Genomic DNA, 21,190 nt, shown 5'->3' with positions numbered 1-21,190 from the left:
CATCCTTGGTCTGGTTTAATGGCCTTTTCTTTTGTTGTTTTTTCTAAGAGGCAAGCGATCTCTTCCTCCTCATCCATTGATGCCATGACTGTGAATTTAAGAGACGAGACAGACTGTGAGCCTCTGTGACTCAAGCTAGTTTATTACAATGTGAATGAAGACTGTTGTGAATGTCATTCTCCAAACTAGTCACAGTCCACTGAAATATCACCTTAATCTAACACTGTATGTCAGATAAACGGGTGTATTTAATTACCGGTACTTCATGAATTTGCTAGGCTTGGATATTTACCTAAACACTTCACAGTAGACATGCCACACCCATAGTGATGTTTCAGTCAAAGATGAAGCTAGGAGAGGTGTTTCAGACTGCTTTCTGTGGGTGAATGTGTGTCTGTTGTTTTATATCTCCTCCACTTCCTGTTTCAGGTGATTTCTGTCTCTTCGGAGCTGTCAGTCTCAGTCTCTGTCCTCTCATTGGTTTGCTGCTCTCTAAAGATTGCTAAAGTTGGTTGTTTGGCTGAAATGTGGCAGCTGCCTTGTGTTGTTTTTGTTGTAACAGAGTTGTGTTTTCTAACGGCACAAACGGTTGTCTTGACTACACAGAACTACCCCATTCCCTAGCATCCCCTTCCCTTCTGCCCCCTCCATTTCCTGCCTTTATTTCTTTATTCCTTTTAACTCCATCCAGCAAAAACAATAAGTGCCTTGTGCAAGGCAAGCTCTGCTCCTTTCACCTTTTTCTTTCATCCATTCAACCTTTATTTATCCAGGTTAGTCTCAATGAGTCACAAGGACTCATTTACAAGACAGACCTGTTTTAGACACAACAATGAACTACAGTAAAACTGAAATTAAAATAAAAGTGTTATAAAACAATAAATCAAGGTACCATAAAACAAGGTAAAGAACATATTTGCTTTGATGTTTCTATTGACATTATCAAATGTTTAAAATCCCCTTAAAGAAATTAGGGTGGACAACTTCAGTTCCTGTTACAAGGTGGTCCAGGTTGTAGGAGCTGAGTAGGAAAAGACCTTTCGGCAGAGTTCAGTCTGCACAGAGGGAACGCTGCAGGTAATGATGACCTGAGAGTGCATGTTGTAACTGCACTGACAATGTGACAAGTAGGAGGAGATATAAGAAGGTAGCAGACCAAGGAGGGATTTATAGATGAAAATGAACCAGTGTGAGAACCTACGTGTAGATAATGATGACCAACTGACCAAGGAGTACAGGGTGCAGTGATGGGTACAGTAGTTATAACCAGTTATGAATCTTAGAGCATCATGGTAGACAGCATCCAACATCTGCAAGGAGCTGGTAGGGGCATTCATGTAAATAATGTCACCATAGTCAATGGCTGGTAGGAAGGTAGCAGTTACAAGGCGTTTTCTGACATTCAGAGTTAAACAAGATCTATTTCTGAAACAGAAACCCAGTTTTCATTTCAGTTTCTTTATCAAGTTTTCAATATGTAGTTTAAAAGAGAGACGTGCATCGATCAAAATTCCCAAGTATTTGTAAGCATCTACAACCTCAACAGGAGCATGATGCATGGATGAGATAGGAGGAAAAGTTGCTGGCACCGACTTTCTGTTGGAAAACAACATCCCTTTGGTTTTGTCAGCATTTAGCACCAGCTTGAGATGGAATTAGTCCGACTGAAGGATGTCAGATCAGACTGTAAAGCTGGAAAACCTTGGCAACTGTTTTACCAGCGTTCGGCATTTTGGACTTTGTGTTGACATCTTGTAACAGCAAAACCCTCCTCCACTGACATCCCTGTCTTTTTACAGTACTGTGCAAAAGTCAGACTTCTTTTTTTTTTTTTTTCATATTTTACCTCTAACGAGTCAGCCGTTCTTGTAATTTTTTAAAGTACGTTTGATCAATAGTTCTTTAGACTTTATAATAAAGTCTTTATAACGTTTTCTTCAGACAGTGGTCGTTCTGTTTTTACTCAGCTATCAGCTAAAACATTTAGTTTATTAGCACAGTGTGTAAATCCATCCTTCCATTTTTTACCTGCTTGTCCATGCAGAGTCATGGGGAGCTGTAATCTATTTGCAGCAGTCACTGTGTGAGAGACGGGGGACACCTGAACAGGTCACAAGTCCAACACTTAGAGACAAACAACCATTCACTCTCTGACTCATCATCTAGAGACAGTTTAGTATATCCATTTAGCCTAACATGCATGTTTTTGGTCTGTGGGAGGAAACCGGAGTACCAGGAGTAAATTCATGCACGGACAGAACATGTCTGTTAATAAACTGTGGAAACAGACAAAATTGGATCATCTTTAAACAAAATATCTACTGCATATTAACAATATCCAAAAGGCATATCTATGAAAAACAAGAAGAAAAAAACCCCAGCAAAGTCTTTACATGACCTGAGAGATTCACCATCTATTTTGTCCAGTAAGGTGGGAGTCACCTCTAGTATCTCTACTATTTCATATCTGGTCTTTACCTAAAATAGTTTCATAAATCAGAGCTGTTTGTATGACATAAAACATCTCACAGCAGTAGACGGTTGTTTTTCCTCAAAAGATGCATTGTAAAGCCTATAAAAACGATTTTATTTGTTAGTCAATGGGGGTGGGGAGGTGTTCTGATCACATTCAGTAGATTTACATATAAATACAGGTAATAACAGTAATTCATTGTGATTCCATCACTGCACAATTACAGTAAATTTACTGATGTTCTCACACAAAAATGCCTTGAATGAAACTCAACAGAAAATCTGCAAATTTGAGTCTAGATAAAAATGTATCTTTGTGCTGAAGTTCAGCGTAAAGCGGTGGATCATTGGGGTATTTTCTAAGAATTATTCTAATCTTTGGAAATAATGTTATCCAATATCCTTTAAAAAACTTAATTGTGGGCCATGGTGGTTGGTTGTAGGAGTTGCTGCATTGTCATTTTTCTATTTGTGAATTAGTTACGTGTGCAAAGACACAACAGATTACTGGTTATTTTAAAAGTGGCAAATATCAGCTGGTTAAGTCTTTCAGCATATTCTTCCTTTGACCTCTGGACTTATTGAACAGATTTTTACATCACATCTCTGTCTACTAGTGACTTTAAGTAGTGACAGAGTTGTTGCAAGTGTCTTAGACTATTCCTAATTTATTTTTTGTAAATTCTAGAGCTTGAGACCTGCATTTTGACACCTGCACAGGAGCTTTTCTGATATAAAACATCCAAGAATACAGTCCTGAATGTCCACCTCTAAAAAAGACGTTAATGATTTTTTAAAAAAATAGTTAAAACGTTGGTCTAAATCTACCTATCTTCGTCTCAAAAGTGTACTCCAGCATGACCAGCAGATTAAAATATAAACTGAGGTTAGCTGCCAAGGTGGGTACCAGTGGTGGGCACGGTTCTGCTAATCTGCTAATAGCGGAACTAAATTTCTGTTTAACAGAGTAGCGTTTTTCTTAACTTTGAACAACTTTGGCAGAATTAATTCAATTCAATTCAGTTTATTTATATAGCGCCAAATCACAACAAAGTTGTCTCAGGGCACTTTACAGGAACATTCACATAAATAAAAGCCAATTAATAAAGTTCTCTATCTTAGGAATCCGGCAGACAAGTTGAATCTTGGCTTCGTTGCAGTCTCCAATTAGCTTTGGCTAAATTTAAACCTGTAAATTAAAGCCCGTTATTTATTTTTAAAACAGTTCTCCACATTAAGAGCATAAAGGAGAATGGTGATTTACACAGAACAGTGCTATGCTATGCAAAGCTAATTGCCATCTGGTGACATCACCACCCTCTCAGTGCTTTTCCCTCCTCATATTTACCGCAAACAGTCTCTGACTCATGATGTCAGTTTACAGCCAATAACAGAACAGAAATGAAAACAAACCAGAAGAGGAAAATAACATGAAAACCTATTTTCACACTCAGAAACATTTCACGCATAATTCCTACCCAGCATGCTTTGCAACACTCACACTGTCTCTGGGACATGACTCTCTCACACATTTCACACATCTTTACTTAATACAGACAGATTTATTATCAAGAGAATATTGATGATGATGCACAGCAACTTTATAGTTAGTTTATAAAAGTAGTTAACCACAAAATCGCCAAAGTGATTTAATCCGTAAATGACACGAGGGAGACGTCCGACACACATTGAATGCATGACTTTGCTTCAGCACAGCAGAGTTCTGCTCTGCCTCTTTGGTTCTGATGAACCAGATTAATTTCTGAAAGCTCACCTCTGAACAGGACATAGATGCTTTACCTGTAATTTATGAACCATTTTGAGTTGCGTTCACTTACAAAGTTGTCACATCACAGACATTCTTACAATGTCAGCGACAGCAGTGAATTATAAAAGTTAGCGCTTTGGCATTAGCTTCCGCAATTTTTTTAAATCTGTTTAGCAGTTTAGCATTAGCAAAGCCAATTTTTTTTAGTTAACAAATTAGCGATTAATAAAGTTAACTTTTAAATTAGCTGTGCCCACCATTAGTGGGTCCAAAGTGGGCCTAGGTGGGTACCATGTGGGCAGAGGTGAGCAACAAAATAACGTGCGTAGAAAACAGCTTTGCAAGCTGTGCTAACAGAAAACGCCATGAATTTTCTTCCCCATCGCGGAGCAGAGGGGCAGCTGAAAATATCCCCCAATCATCCATCTGTGCTGTTGTGAGCTGGATAACTTGATAAAAAGAGAGATACAGTCTTCCATGTTGGTGTGTGGCTGCATCTGTGCGTAAGAAAAGTTCATATCAAAAATTTGGTTGCCGTGTCAAAATCCAAGATGGTCATCGCCATATATACCGGTATATACAGTAGTCCCTCGTTTATCGCAGGGGATCCATACCCTGAAGTCCCGCGATAATTGAAAAACCGCCAAGTAGGGATACAGTAGTTTAAGTTCAAGTTCAAGTACAGTAAACTTTATATCAAGGCTTTAGAAACTCTTCCCACACTCTTGGAATGTTCTAAACTCTTAAACCTACAACATTTTAACAACATAAGTTACTAAATTTTACTTACTAGCTCTGCAGAACAGCAACAGCTCTGGTTTCGGTCCAACTCTGTTTTATTCCAACTCAGTTTCTTTCTGCAGACCTGTCCCATAGCAATGAAGCCCACAATCAGTCGTTTAAGCTCTTAAACCTACTAATTTTAACAACATACAGTACTTATATGTAAATTAGCTACAACATTTTACTTACCAGGCTGTGCAGTACAGGAGCAGCTCGACTCCGGTCTGACCCGATAGATGCAAAAAGTCCCGGTACAGCATGACTGAAGTCCACCACTCCATCCAGCTTGATGTGCACATGCTGCTGCTCCAGGAGCAAGGTTGCCCTGGATTTAATCCATCACCCCTGGCCTGGTCCGGATCAGCACCATGCGACCAGAACCTGACAGAACCCTGCAGCCATCTGTCATCTGCAGCTCCCAGGATTCGGGTCACACTGACTGATTATGGATCAACTGCAGCCCAGCTACTCAGCAAAGATGCAACTTGAAGAATGAGTTCATCTTCAGAATTATTTGCAACTTTCCTGACAGTCCTGTGAGCACCAGAACTTACAGAACTTCTGACTTTGCTGCAAAACTTAACCTCCCTTTGCAGAAAGCAGCAGTTGGAAGAACAGTGTTGACTTCTGGGAAGCGAACTGATGGGTTCTGGGTAACGTAGTTCTTTAGACTGGCAAAACAGTGAATTTTAATGAAAGAAAACTACAAAATGGCGGCACTTTTTTTTTTGCGGGGGGTGAAAATATTATGTACATGTACAGTACTTAAACTGCAATAGAGTGAGTCAGCGAAAAACGAACCGCGAAGTAGCGAGGGACTACTGTATACCAGTAAATGTAAACTGGCCACCATTTGAGGAATCAGAGGAAACTATGCTTTCTAGTTTTTGTATTGCTTAAAAATGTAGTTTCCTCAAATAATTGGAGTGACCAAAGAATAATTTACAGTGGCCAAAACTACCATTGGCCCTCCCCTGACTACGCCATTGTGCCAAATTGCTCCTTCCACTTGCCAGGATCTGTCGCTTTGCACTGCCAAGCCGAGACAAGCAAAAGGAAAAACTACCTCTTGAATATCTTGAAACAAAAACGTTAAGGTTTACTTGCATTCCCTGTTCAACTCCAGTTCAGAGAAACATCTCGAAAACTAACAGCTAAACACAATCTGCTGGCTTCCTTAGATAGAGAACTTTACTAATTGGCTTTGAATGTGAATGTTCAGTGCCCTGAGACAAATTCTGATGTGACTTGGCACTATATAAATAAACTAAATTGAATTAAATTAAAAACATTTACTATTCAAATCCCTCAGCGATGGGGGACATTGATGTACTGCTTGTCAAATATTGGATGCTCATTCCATTTAGTTAAAAACACCCATAGTTTAGTGAGACTGCAACAAAATTTTAGCTTATTGCAACTGTCTTGAAAATTTTAGTCACCAACTACCGGTAGTTTTCAACACTTGCAGTCCAGTGAGACTTACCTTAAAGAGGTTTAACTTTAAAAAGTTGTCACTTGTTACTAGCAGAAGGGTTCTCATAGCACCCAGTAATGCAGTGGAGGGGGTGGGGCTTGCCTTGATCACCTGACTAATGTACGCGCGCTGCTGCTGATGTCGCTGTTCTTGTGTTTTGTCAGTGGTAACCTGTAGCAACCAGCCCTCTGATCCCACTTCACCTTCATTGCTGTTCCTTCCTGTATCCCATGATGCTTTTCAGGAGCTGCGGGAGATCCACAGCCGGCAACAGAGACAGAAACAGAAGCAGCTGGAGGGCGACATGCACACACAGACACATGCACTCTCTCACATGCAAACGTTGACTGAGAGGAAGTCCGCCGAGCTGCAGGAGAGCGGGTAAGGATGAAACAAACAGATGACAGGAACTGATCTGTCAGGGTGCAGCAAGTAGATTGTTTATCAGAACTGTGTTGTTGTTTGTTTTGACCTGCAGGTTGTTGTCAAATGAACCAGGAGCATCCGTGGCTAAAGCCCCCAGTCCCGCCTACATTTCTGCATCCCATGCCTGGCTGAACAGAGTGACCCAGGAAGAGGAGGAGAGGAAGAGAAGAGGGATGGAGGAGGAGGAGGAGGGAAGAACGGGAGCTAGGTCTATAGAAGAGAAGGAGGATAAGAGCAAAGGCAAGAAGGACATGCAGGATAAACTGAACAAGTTGTTCAGTCAGCCAACTGACCCCTGGGCTTCAGCAGGTGGGTTACATAAAAAAAACTGACCAGAGACTCTTAGATGTTTGTTTGGAGTCTGGTTGAACTGATTACATCTCCAGCAGCCAGTTAAATCGATGTGCTTTATTGATTTACTGTACAGTGCCTTCAGATCTGAAGCTCCTGGCACAGGCAAGACACTTCAAACCACTTAGAAATATTAATGCTTTTAGATATACTTCGATCAACCACTTCTGAATAATCTGTGCAGCTGTGTTCAGAGGAACATCAAGCTGCATGGCTGCTTTTTACCTTTGACATGGTGTCGATCATTGTATTCCTAAGCTCCTGAGATAACTGTGTCTTCAGCGTCATGTGGTCCATGTTCAGTGTGACTCACATACTGCGAGTGGTGATGCAGAAGTTAGAGAAGGTGGGCGTGTGATCAGAAGTTCGCCGGTTCAACTCGCGGTACCGACAACATCAAAATGTGGGTGGGATGGGTGAAGTACCACACCTGCCTCCACCCTCATTTGCCCCACTCTAGGCCCTTGAGCAAGGCCCTGAACCCCACCATCTGCTCCCCCGGATGCCCTAGATGGCAGCTCTCTGCTCCCCACAGAGGGTTGTGGTAGCTCGGTGGTCTGTGGTTACGTCAGGAAGGGTACTGGTGTCAAATTAAATAAATAATTGCCAGGTCTTCGTGTGACTGAGTTCAATGTGGCAACCCCTGATGAAGGGAGCAGCCGAAAGAAAGAAAAAAGTTCTGTGTGTTTCACACCATGATACCAAACAGCCCTATGGCTACCTGTCACCATTTAAACAGGCAGGCTGACTGATTACAGACTCAAGACACCTGAGATGCACAGAGATCACAGCAACAGCTCTCGGTTACGGTCTGACTCGGTTCCGTTTCTGCAGACCTACCCTGCAGCAACAAAGCCCAGATCAATGTTGTCAACTCTTAAGCCTACTAATTTTAACAACATACAAACATGTAGCTACTAAATTTTACTTACAAGCGCGTCCCTGCTTGGAGGTCCTCGTGGGCGAGGACTCATCAGATGCATCATACTGATGCATACTCATCAGTATGCATCAGTATGCATACCGTGAGAACCGATCAACAGAGGATGCCATCTCCTCTGTGGTCCACACTGCGCTCAACCACCTGGAGCAGAAAAACTCTTACGTCCGTTTGCTCTTTGTGGACTTCACATCCGCCTTCAACACCATGATCCCCCAAACCCTGATGGACAAACTGTCCACACTAGGACTAAGCCCCTCCATCTGCAACTGGGTACTAGACTTTTTAACAAACAGACCACAGTTAGTGAGGATCCACAACCTCTCCTCCTCCACCATAACCCTCAGCACTGGCTCTCCTCAGGGATGTGTGTTGAGCCCCCTCCTGTTTACTCTGCTCACATATGATTGTGCAGCTACCCATCCAGGCTGTCACATTGTAAAGTTTGCAGATGATACAGCGGTGGTGGGATGCATCACAAACAATGATGAGTCCAGCTACAGGCAAGAGGTGGAACACCTGGAGAGCTGGTGCAGAGAGAATAACCTTCACATCAATGTGAAGAAGACAAAGGAGATGATTGTGGACTTCAGAAGGAACAAAAACACCTACACCCCCCCTGAACATAAGAGGATCTGCGGTGGAAGTGGTCTCCAGCTACAAGTACTTGGGTGTACACATGAATGACAACCTCAGCTGGAGCAACAACACCACCAGCCTGATCAAGAAAGCTCATCAGAGACTCTACTTCCTCAGACGGCTGAGGCAAGCTGGTCTGGGAAGCTCAGTCCTCACCTCCTTCTACAGGTGTGCAGTGGAGAGCATCCTGTGCTCGAGCATCAATGTGTGGCATGGAGGCTGCACAGCTGCAGAAAGAAAAGCTTTGCAGAGAGTGGTGAAGGCTGCACAGAAGTCTGTCAGAATCAGCCTCCCCACCATCACAGACATCTACACCTCCTGATGCAGGAAGAGGGCCACCTGCATCATGAAGGACCCCACTCACCCAGCACACACACTTTTTGCCCCACTCCCCTCAGGAAGGAGGTTAAGGAGCATTAAGTGTAGAACCACTAGACTGAGAAACAGCTTCTACCCTGAGGCTGTTAGACTCATGAATCTCTAACTAGAATAATCACTGTGAAAAACCACATCATGTTGCTGCTGATCTGTTTCATGTTGCTGCTGATCTGTTTCAATGTTGATGTGTTCATGCGTGCACATCTGCTCACACAGACTCATGTTCATGTTTGTGCTGATGTTCAATGTTTTATGTTATGAGTGCTTAGTGTATATTTAGTTGATGTTTTTCTTAGTTCATATCTTAGATGTTATTACTGTTTTTCTTATACATTTTATTGTTGGATGTAACTGGGACCCCGTGTACATAATTTCGCTCCACCACATGTACCACATGAGGTGCGAATGACAATAAAGAAACTCTGACTCTGACTCTGAGGAACTCTCAGGTTCACCGCTGAGTCTGGTCAGACCTTGGGTTGACTGGCATAGGACCGTAGGTGTCGATTGAGTCCAAGTCTGGATGAAAAAAGTTACGATGGGCTACATAAACAGTTCCGGACCTTCGGTGTGAATCCCCGCTCGGAGGTCCACGTAGACAGGCTACCACTTCTCAAGATTCACTGATGGACCTGGAGGTCTGGTCCTGCTCCAGTTCTGCTCCAGTTCGGTGGATTCAGTGTAGCTTCTCTGCATCTGCTGGGCTCTGATCAGATTAAAACTTTACCTCTAGTTTTTCAGCAGAAGGAAACGGATCTTCAGGGTGGGGCCCTGTTGCCTTCTGGGAAATGTGGTTGTTATGAGTGGAAATGCAGTGTAGGCTTACTGAGAGAAAACTACAAAATGGCGGTGCCTGTCAAGTATTTTATTTTTTCGTTAAGTTTTTACTGTACAGTACTGCATCCAGTACTGTCCCAATCATGAGTAATATTAAAGTTGACAATCATGTGTCCTGTACGTTTTTTATTTTTTGTTCAATATTATGGTCTGTATGTTCACAAACCACGAAAGAGTGAGTCCGTGAAAGTCGAACTGTGAAAGTAACGAGGGAATACTGTATTCTGGAATAATCTCTGTACATATGTAAACGTTCTCTTGTTTCGTCCATAACTTCTAATCTGCTAAGGATAATTTAATTAAACGTCATACATACATTCATCATCACTAGACAGGAGTGTTGCATAACAAATCAAAGGTCTTTGCTTGTCTGGGCCATAACTTCTGCTCTGCTCAAGATAATTTAATGAAACTTAATACAGATTTGTACCGCCATAAAATAACTTGTCACATATTCTTTTCAATCTGTACTGCTGGATAAGTTTGTCGGCGGGGTATACTGTGCCGGATGCGGTACTCCTGTTTTTAAATTAATCTGTTGAACCAAAATTCAAAAGCAATGACTGATTTTCATTTGTTGATTTTATTTTGTCGTTACTTTTGTCCGTTTCAAGTTAAATCATTGATCATTGTTTTTTTTTCTTTAACAAAAGGGCACCAACAAACTTGTCTGCATGTGTATTTTGATTATTGCAACTCGAGTTTAAATTAGTGTTTTTGTTTTGTTTCTTTATTTTTAGTGGAGAAGGCTCCAGGCCCCAGTCTGTTTGACCAGAAAGCATCAACAAGTAGTTTCGATCAGCAGCAACAGCAGCCAGTAAAGGTGGTCTACTACAGGGCTCTGTATCCATTCGATGCTCGTAGTCACGATGAGATCAGCATCCAACCTGGAGATGTCATCATGGTGAGTAGAAAACATCCAAACTCCTCACCGTCTACGTCTGGGGTCGTGTTAATCCTCCTGATGTGTGTTTGTGTGTGAATGACTGTTTGTAATAACTGTTTCCTCTCTTCTCTGCTGTGCAAACTGAAGGTGAAGGGGGAGTGGGTAAGTTTTGTTCCCCCACCCCCCAGTGCTGTGTTGTGTTTCCACCAATCACGAGCCAACGCTTGCTGCCATATCATATCAACCTCATGTTTATTCATTTTTCAGTAAATGAATGTCAGTGGCTTCTTTTCCACAAAGTCATCACAGCTCTCGTGTTTTTGTTTTCGTAGTTTTTATAAAAAGTTGTGAGTACTCCAAACAAGCTCACAGCTTCGCAGTCAGACTTCATATTTATTATCAAAGCAACACTTACGACTGACAGTTTGTCCCCTTGGACTCCCGTCACAGTTGTAAGATTTAACAATCTGGTTTGGGAGAAACTGAAGTTTCTCAGTCTGGAAAATCTGTAATAAACATCAACGGGCCACAAAAACGAATCAGAAGCGCACAATTGTCCCCCGTCATAGAGCAAAGAGAGAGAATCGAAAATGCCCTCCTGTGAGCATAACAAAACAATAGAAGAGGTACAGATTTTCATTTTGGTATGGGACTGCATCTAGGCATAAGAAAGTTCCCTATCGAAAAATGTGTTGCCATGTTAAAATCCAATATGGCCGCCACCACACACACACACACACACACACACACACACACATATATATATATATATATATATATATATATATATATAAATATTTTTATATATAGAGCCACCCCCCCCCCCCCCCAAAAAAAAAACTGGACTTCTACGGTATTCTGAAAGAATCAATTTGTTACGTTTTTTTAAATGTCTTTGGATTGACCATGACCTGGATGACTGAGAATCGTTGCCACCGTTGAGGCCTGTAACTTCTGATCCACTCAAGATCATTTAACACTAATTGATACACATTCTGTACCACTACTAGACGGCGTGCCATATAATCTTTTTATCACCCTGGCTGTAAGATCAAGGTCTATGCTTGTCTGAGCCTTTGCTATAGATTGTTATGTTACAATCAAACTTAATGACTGTAGCAGATTTCCTCTGTTAAAGTGGTATATCATCTTGCTAACAACTTTTTTAAAATCTGTTTAGGGGGGAAAAAAGTCATTTTCCTGCTCATCATCGCTTCCTCCTGGCTTAAACATATGGTGTAATTTAAAGAGTGGATCTACTATCAGTAAACTTGAATTAAACCCTCCCCTTTGCTCTGATAGGTTGATGAGTCCCAAACAGGTGAACCCGGGTGGCTCGGTGGGGAGCTCAGAGGCAGGACCGGTTGGTTTCCAGCCAATTATGCAGAGAGGATACCTGACAGTGAAGCGCCAATCAGCCTACATTCCACATCCTCAGCCACGCCCCCTTCAGCCCAGCAGCCCATAGCCACGCCCCCTCCAGCTCCCGGACACAGCTCCGCTTCCACATCGTCTGCCAACAGTAACTGGGCTGACTTCAGCACAACGTAAGTTTGGCTGAAGTCCACTTTATCTGACTGGGAAGCATCAAAACATCATTTTGTACATCTGTTCATTTAAATCATTTAAAATGTCCAGTTGGCCCTCGAACACAACCAGCCAGTCTGACAGTGAGGGATGGGATGCATGGCCAACCTCCTCAGCCAATCAGAATCCATCTCTCAGTGTTCCTTCTGCCCAGCTACGGCAGCGCTCTGCATTCACGCCAGCTACCATGACCACAGGCTCCTCCCCCTCTCCTGTGCTGGGACAGGTAGGAAAACTTCAAGCTATTTCTCAAACTAAAATCATCTTTTCAGCTAATATTTAGGTTAATAATAAAAGTAATGCTCCCTGTAATCGTCTGTCTATCAGGGAGAAAAGGTTGAAGGCCTTCAGGCTCAGGCGCTGTATCCCTGGAGAGCTAAGAAGGAAAACCACCTCAACTTTAACAAAAATGAGGTGCAAATCAAACACACTGCAAAACTCTTTTTACTTTAATGTTCTTATGTGAAATGACTGCATATTTAATTGAGTGAATGTTTTTATGATTGCAGATCATAACAGTTCTGGAGCAGCAGGACATGTGGTGGTTGGGGGAACTTCAGAACGGACAGAGAGGCTGGTTCCCCAAAAGTTACGTCAAGCTCATCTCAGCCAACATGACAGTCCCTACAGGTGCCATAACACGCACCAAAAACACCAGGTAAGCTTCAAACATCACACCGCGCCACGAGTTTGTCACAACAGACCTCTAACATGGAAGTGAGACAACTCTTTTTCATGATCTGTTAGCGCAACTGTATGTGTTGGATTGTCAATTTCTGCAGCATTAAATTAATTATAGCCATTTTTTTGCTTTGGCTGTTGTAGCCTTCTTGAACTAGGTTGACAATTTTGAGTTAAGGAAGGTCATCATTGATCAGAATAAGTTTTATTATCATTGTACCAAAATACAGTGAGATTATGTTCGTACAGTCGTCCGAAAGATGGGCGGAGTGCACGTTGCTGCTTCTCTGAGAGCACAGCCCCTTATCTTATTTCAGAATACTTTTTAGAAAGAAAAGGGGAAAAGGCCATGAGGATAGGATAGCGGTATTACAAAATAGATCTCTTCACACCTTGTCTTTATCAGGATACGATTCAAGACATCGAAAAACTCTACCAGCAAGCACATTTATAGACACATTCCATATGCATTTGACGATAAGACAGTGAGATTTGTCCATGAAACACTTCCACATAGTCCATTGTCCTGATAAGATGTTGGTGTCAGCCGGTACAGCTCTGACAAGCCTTCACACAAGTTCTCGGGGGTGGGGGTTACAATAGACATAGCTTTTAAGTTATTTTACACATATCTCAAGAGAAATTTGGTAAGTCGGCCTGCTTCGAGGCCAAACAGGAGAGTCAGATTCACATGAGCCACAATTGTTGATTTTTTTCAGGCAAACTGTTTTTTTTTTCTTGTTGGCCTTGAGTCCTGCTGGTACTTTCGTTCCAAAATGTCCAGATTTATGGACATTCCACTGGTCCATGCTTATGAACCTCCTCCAAGGTCGTCCCCAACATGCTGGCGAGTCCCAGAAGCCGCAGGTGGCCTGCGATTCTAACAAATAAGATAAGATAAGATAGAACTTTATTGATCCTGCAGGAAATTATTGTGCCAGAGTTTCAGTACAAAGGAACATTCACAAGAATCACAAGATATAAAAATAACAGAATATAAAAATGCCAACAATTAAGTTCTAAATAAGTGCAGACTGGTCCATTTTATGGTTTAGCTCGTAAATCAGCTGATTTTTAGTACTCCAGCATGAACCAAACCTTCACACAGACTCAGCAGTTTTGCCATGGCCGAAACTGCTGCTGCCGTCTTCTTCAATAGCCAATAACATAGGAATCCGTCGATGCCATAAAGCAGAAACCCTGCTATCATGGTTCCAATTACAAACCGGATTCCAAAAAAGTTAGGTCACTAAACAAATTGTGAATAAAAACTGAATGCAATGATGTGGAGATGGCAAATGACAATATTTTATTTGTAATGTAACATAGATGACAGATCAAAAGTTTAATCTGAGTAAATGTAACATTTTAAAGGAAAAATATGTTGGTTCAAAATTTCACAGTGTCAACAAATCCCAAAAAAGTTGGGACAAGTAGCAATAAGTGGCTGGAAAAGGGAACTTGAGCATATAATGAACAGCTGGAAGACCAATTAACACTAATTAGGTCAATTGACAACATGATTGGGTATAAAAAGAGCTTCTCAGAGTGTCAGTGTCTCTCAGAAGCCAAGATGGTAAGAGGATCACCAATTCCACCATTGTTGCGCAGAAAGATAGTGCAGCAATACCAGAATGGTGTTACCCAGCATAAAATAGCAAAGACTTTTAAGTTATCATCATCATCAACCGTGCATAACATCATCAAAAAATTCAGAGAATCTGGAACAATCGCTGTGTGTAAGGGTCAAGGCCGTAAAACTCTACTGGATGCTCGTGATCTCCGGGCCCTTAAACGTCACTGCACCTCAAACAGGAATGCCACTGTCAAGGAAATAACAGAATGGGCTCAGGAATACTTCCAGAAAGCATTGTCAGTGAACACAATCCACCGTGCCATCCGCCGTTGCCAGCTGAAACTCTACAGTGCAAAGAGGAAGCCATTTCTAAGCAAGCTCCACAAGTTCAGACGTTTGCACTGGGCCAGGGGTCATTTAAAATGGAGTGTGGAAAAATGGAAGACTGTTCTGTGGTCAGATGAGTCACGATTTGAAGTTCTTTATGGAACACTGGGACGCCATGTCAACCGGACCAGAGAGGACAAGGATAGCCCAAGTTGTTATCAACGCTCCGTTCAGAAGCCTGCATCACTGATGGTATGGGGTTGCATGAGCGCTTGTGGCATGGGAAGCTTGCATGTCTGGAAAGGCACCATTAATGCAGAGAACTATGTTCAGGTTCTAGAACAACATATGCTCCCATCTAGACGTCATCTCTTTCAGGGAAGACCCTGTATTTTTCAACATGATAATGCCAGACCACATTCTGCAGCAATCACAACATCATGGCTACGTAGGAGAAGGATCCGGGTACTGAAATGGCCAGCCTGCAGTCCAGATCTTTCACCTATAGAGAACATTTGGCGCATCATAAAGAGGAAGGTGCGACAAAGAAGGCCCAAGACGATTGAACAGTTAGAGGCCTGTATTAGACATGAATGGGAGAGCATTCCTATTTCTAAACTTGAGAAACTGGTCTCCTCTGTCCCCAGACGTCTGTTGAGTGTTGTAAGAAGAAGGGGGGATGCCACACAGTGGTAAAAATGGACTTGTCCCAACTTTTTTGGGATTTGTTGACGCCATGAGATTTGGAAACAACAGATTTTTCCCTTAAAATTATACATTCTCTCAGTTTAAACTTTTGATCTGTGATTTGTGTTCTATTCTGAATAAAATATTAGATGTTGGCATCTCCACATCATTGCACTCAGTCTTTATTCACAATTTGTTTAGTGTCCCAACTTTTTTGGAATCCGGTTTGTATATAAACATCTTCAGCATCCTCCTGAGATAATACGGAAAGTCACATCAACTTCCAAACTCCCCACGGATCCATGACATATCCTGCTGTGTTCGTCGCAGCGGGTCATGAGGATTCTCCAGGACCCTGTCGCTTTGTTGAAAAGATTTTATCGATTGCGTTGACAGTCCAGCTGACCAGATTCCTGACAGTAGTTTTAGTTTCAGAAGATGTGTAAAATAGGAGCTCTGATACACAGACAGAGAGCAAAAAAAGACAGGAGGAAAACAGGAGAGTAGCAGGAGGAAAAAGTGGCCGCCTTGCACGAGAGCGAGTGAGGAATGATGGTAATACTTCAGCTTTTAGTATTTTTGTTTGTTTTTGTTTCCATCAGTGAACCTGGATTATCAGAAAGCCCCCCCAATGGAAAACGACCCTCATCTTCTCCAACAAAACCATCTGAGACTGGAGATGGTAACCACTGCAAACATTTTCCAGTCTGTGCATGTTTTAAATGTACTTGTACAACATTTATGAGTGAATCTTTCCTCTTACAGAGTATATTGCCATGTACACCTATGAGAGTACTGAACAGGGGGACCTGAGTTTCCAGCAAGGAGACATCGTCATGGTGACTAGGAAAGAGGGGGACTGGTGGACAGGTGTTGTTGGGGGGAAGACTGGAGTCTTTCCATCCAACTACGTTAAACCACGTGACTCATCATTAGAGGTGAGAGCTCGTTTTAAAGAAGGACAAGTTGGGTTTTAAAAATATTTTGTAACGTGTGTAACTTTTTGTCTGCAGTCACTGGGACCTGCAGGCAAAACAGGCAGTCTGGGGAAGAAACCAGGTTAGTACCACAACATTAATAATTTTTTTAATTATATAAATAGTTCAATTAATTACATCTTTGGTGGTGAAAATAAAGAATGAAGATGTAAATCTTTTGTGCCCTTCCATTTATCAGAGATTGCTCAGGTGATCGCTGCCTACACAGCCACAGGAGCAGAGCAGCTGACGTTAGCTCCAGGACAGCTCATTCTCATCAGGAAGAAGAACCCTGGAGGCTGGTGGGAGGGAGAGCTCCAGGTACATCATGTGATCCATGTTTCAGTCAGAAAACTTTTGACAACACACACACACAAAAAAGAAGTTTTTAAGGATGTACCACTCACAGACTTTATTAATGCACTATTTGTATTTGTTAGTGCTTTAAAACAAGCTGAAAGTTGCCTAACATGATTGTTAAATCTAAACATGGTGTTTGATGACATGCTATGATTCTCTGATTCAGGCTCGAGGGAAAAAGCGCCAGATTGGTTGGTTTCCAGCTAATTACGTAAAGCTGCTGAGTCCGAACACCAGCAAGACGACACCCACAGAACCCACCCCTCCAAAACTGACTCCTGCCAGCATAGGTACGCCACACCTTTACCAGGACACACTTTCATTTTGTTGTCCCCCATCGTGGAGCGAAGAGGGACAATGAGAGATTCTCTCCCCCCCCCGCCCGGTACATTTTGTGAGCATGAGAACTTACCAACAAATAAGGTGCAGACTTCCATGTTGGTGTCTGGCTGCATCTACTTGTAAGAAAATGACTGCCTCCATATGTGTGTGTATATGTGATCCAGCCACCTGAGGAAGTTTTTACATTGCTTAAAAGTAGTTTCCTCGAATGATTATGTGATGAAGGGGTGACCAAAGCTTAATCCCTGGGGGCCAGTGGCTCCTCCACTGCACTTGGTGGTGGATAAAATTGATCCTCCACTCAGTAAAACAATCTACCTCTGTTCTTCTCCAGTGTAACTCCTAACCACTTGAATATCTGGTACCAAAAACATAAAGGTTTACTTACATTGCCTGTTCAACTCCTAAACTACCAACATTCACTGTTTACATCCCTCAGTGACAGGAGACATCAGTGTATGCCTTGTTTATGTCTTGATCCATCAAAGTCCTGCTCCTGAAAGTTTAATTAGAAGATAGTTACCAAATATTCACTCTAGAAACAGGATTCTTACATCACTGATGCTACTGAAACTAATTCCTCCTTCAAACCTCAACTATAATGACTGTTTCCTTTTCTGGACAAGACATCCCCCTCTCCACCTCTGTTACAAATCTTGGAATAAAAATGGACTCTCATCTTACATTTGAAAATCACATTAAGAATCTGTTTAAAACCTGTTTTTTCCATCTTCGAAATATCTCCAAACTTCGTCCATCTCTCACTTTTGCTGATGCAGAGAAACTCGTCCATGCCTTTGTCTCCTCCAGGCTCGACTACTGCAACTCCCTGTTTACTGGAATACCTGGCAAAAACCTTCAGAAGCTTCAATATATTCAAAACAGTGCAGCCAGGATTTTATTGAGAGCTCATAAATTTGAACATATTACACCCATTCTCCATAACCTCCATTGGCTTCCTGTCACTTACAGAATTCAGTACAAAATTGCTCTCATTACCCATCAGTGTTTATACGGAAATTCACCAGATTATCTGAAGGACCTTCTTGCTCCATATTCATCCACCCGCTCCCTATGATCACAGAACAGTGTTCTCCTCCACCTTCCATGAACTAAATTAAGAACCATGGGAGATCGAGCATTCTGTGTGGCTGCCCCCCGCCTCTGGAACTCCCTCCCTGACTATCTGAGAGCTCCACAATCATTGACTGACTTTAAAAAAGGCTTAAAGACTTTTCTTTTTAAGCAAGCCTATTCTGCCTCCACATGATTGTATCATTGATTTTAGTTGATTTTATCATTGATTTGAGTTGATTTTATCATTGATTTTAGTTGATTTTATCACTGACTAGTTGATTTTATCATTGATTTTAGTTGATTTTATCTTTGATTTTAGTTGATTTTATCACAGATTTTAGTTGATTTTATCATTGATTTTAGTTGATTTTATCATTGATTTTAGTTGATTTTATCATTGACTTTAGTTGATTTTAACTTTGATTTTAGTTGATTTTAGTTGATTTTATCACTGACTTTAGTTGATTTATCTTTGATTTTAGTTGATTTATCACAGATTTTAGTTGATTTTATCATTGATTTTAGATGATTTTATCATTGATTTTAGTTTATTTTATCGCTGATTTTAGTTGATTTTATAATTGATTTTAGTTGATTTTATCAATGACTAGTTGATTTTATAATTGATTTTAGTTGATTTTATCACAGATTTTAGTTGATTTTATCATTGATTTTAGTTGCACTCTGTAGCACTTTGAGATTTTTGTTAATGAAAAGTGTGTTACAAATTAAATTCATTATTTTTATTATTATCAAATACAGTTTTGTCACAACAGCATTTTTCTTTTACCATTGCACTTTATTTTAAGCCATTAGGCCTTTCACTGTTATAGTAAACCCCTGTGTTTATGGGAGCTGCTGAAGATATTAATATGTATTACGGTTGTAACTGAACAACAATTTAAAGAAAATATGTGACACACCACATCAAACTGAGGATTAAGTCTTATGTTCCTGTTTTTAGTATTCTAGTATTTTACATCGCTTTACAATCTAGCTGTTTCTTGTTTAGTTTTTTAATGCCATTTTCTTTAATTTTTCTTTCATTTATTCTTCTCAATTAACATGCTTTCTTTATGATTGTCTACTGTTGTCATCATTCTTCGTTAAAATCAGGTCTCTTGTAAATGAGTCCCCGAGGCTCAATGAGACTAACCTGTATATATAAAGGTTGAACCTATGGGTTTGCATCCTATTTTCAGTATTCTGTAATGAGGATTTATTGACTTCTTTTGAAAGAGGAAACCTCAAACTGTACCGGTATTTTAATATCAGGATTTCCCAGCTGGAAAGGGAAAAGCTTTGCTTGTACGCAGGGAAAATATTCAAAATGTTTAGATTTTCTGCTTGTTCTGAGCCTGGTTCTGCTGGAGGTTTCTTCCTGTTAAAAGGGAGTTGTTCCTTTCCACTGTCTCCTTTGTGCTTGCTCAGGATGGGAGATTGTGACAAAGTGAAGATTCAACCCGATCTGCTGCTTCCTTAGATAGAAAACTTTACTAATTGGTTTTTCTATGTACTGTATGTGAATGTTTCTGTTCAATGCCATGAGACAACTTCTGTTGCGACTTGGAGCTATATAATCTGAACTGAATTGATCTCTCTCATCTCACCTGTTGACGCTTGTAACTCCTTCAGAGTGGGCACAGGAGTCTTGATGGCCTCACTAAGCAGCAGCAGAAGAGAACAAACACCATTTATTTTAAACTGAACCTTTTTTTGGACCGTCTTTTTTTTTTTTTTTTTTTTTTTGTGATGGCCTCCTTTCTCCCCTTACAGCCATCCTCTCCACACCATTATTATGAAATATTTATTATAGTGGCTATCTATTGTAGTTTTTTTTCTTTTGTTTTTTTTTTTTTTTTAATAGGATAGAAAGAAAGAAAAGACAAAGTAAAACTCCAAAATATAAGAAATATATACAAATAGAGCACCCGCCAAAACACCCGGCCACTGTCTGTTCACCTGCAAAGAACATGACAAAACACAGCAACAAAATACATATGTATAAAGAACTTAAAATATTCATGGCTTTGCAGTAAGTTTCCATAAATATATATACACATACCTACGCCTATATACATACATACATACATACACATGAATATACACTCACATACATATCTATATATCTACATATAAAGCCTACATAAGCATCCCTGCTTCTATTTGTGTGTGGTTGTGAGCATGCATAAGTGTATAAGGCTTCTCTAATAGAACATTTATTAGTAACTGTGAAGCAGCAGAGACCCGACCCCCAAGACCAGAGGCAGACGAAAAAGGGGGGACCAGAGCCCAAGACCCCAGGAGGGACCCCGACCGCGGAGCCCCCAGAGCCACCCACACAGGACGAACCACTCACCCACCCCCCAGAACGGACCACAGGGGAGAACCGGAAGATCCCCACCAGCAACCACATACAGTGACCCCCTGGGGCCAACAGCGACAAACTCATAGGCCTCCGTCGGCACCCGCCGCACCGATGTAGGTCCAGGTCCAGGCACCGAGGCCCGGGCACCGAGGACTCACACCACCCAGGCCAAGTCCTGACAGGGCCAGAGGACCCGAGCCCCACCAGGCAGACACCAGGCCGAGCCGACACACGCCCAAGCGCCCAGCCCC

The 21,190-nt window shown here is 41.5% G+C and overlaps 1 protein-coding gene across 1 annotated transcript in view; it reads left to right on the top strand.

Moving 5' to 3' along the window:
* Positions 1 to 21,190, top strand: part of LOC119430651 (intersectin-1) — a gene marked incomplete in the record, with an annotated part of 73,426 nt that overhangs the window by 27,757 nt on the left and 24,479 nt on the right. Inside the window, 12 exon segments of the mRNA XM_037698103.1 lie at positions 6,745 to 6,881; positions 6,979 to 7,235; positions 10,812 to 10,975; positions 12,260 to 12,504; positions 12,596 to 12,770; positions 12,872 to 12,958; positions 13,054 to 13,202; positions 16,418 to 16,497; positions 16,581 to 16,753; positions 16,829 to 16,874; positions 16,992 to 17,113; positions 17,319 to 17,442. Of these exon segments, the coding sequence (XP_037554031.1) occupies positions 6,745 to 6,881; positions 6,979 to 7,235; positions 10,812 to 10,975; positions 12,260 to 12,504; positions 12,596 to 12,770; positions 12,872 to 12,958; positions 13,054 to 13,202; positions 16,418 to 16,497; positions 16,581 to 16,753; positions 16,829 to 16,874; positions 16,992 to 17,113; positions 17,319 to 17,442 (1,759 nt within the window).

Source organism: Nematolebias whitei, chromosome 1, assembly GCF_014905685.2.
Source record: "Nematolebias whitei isolate Nwh7 chromosome 1, NemWhi1, whole genome shotgun sequence".
Classification (NCBI taxonomy): Eukaryota; Metazoa; Chordata; class Actinopteri; order Cyprinodontiformes; family Rivulidae; genus Nematolebias; species Nematolebias whitei.
The sequence above is the reverse complement of the archived record's forward strand: the minus strand, read 5'-3'. Positions and strand labels throughout refer to the sequence as shown.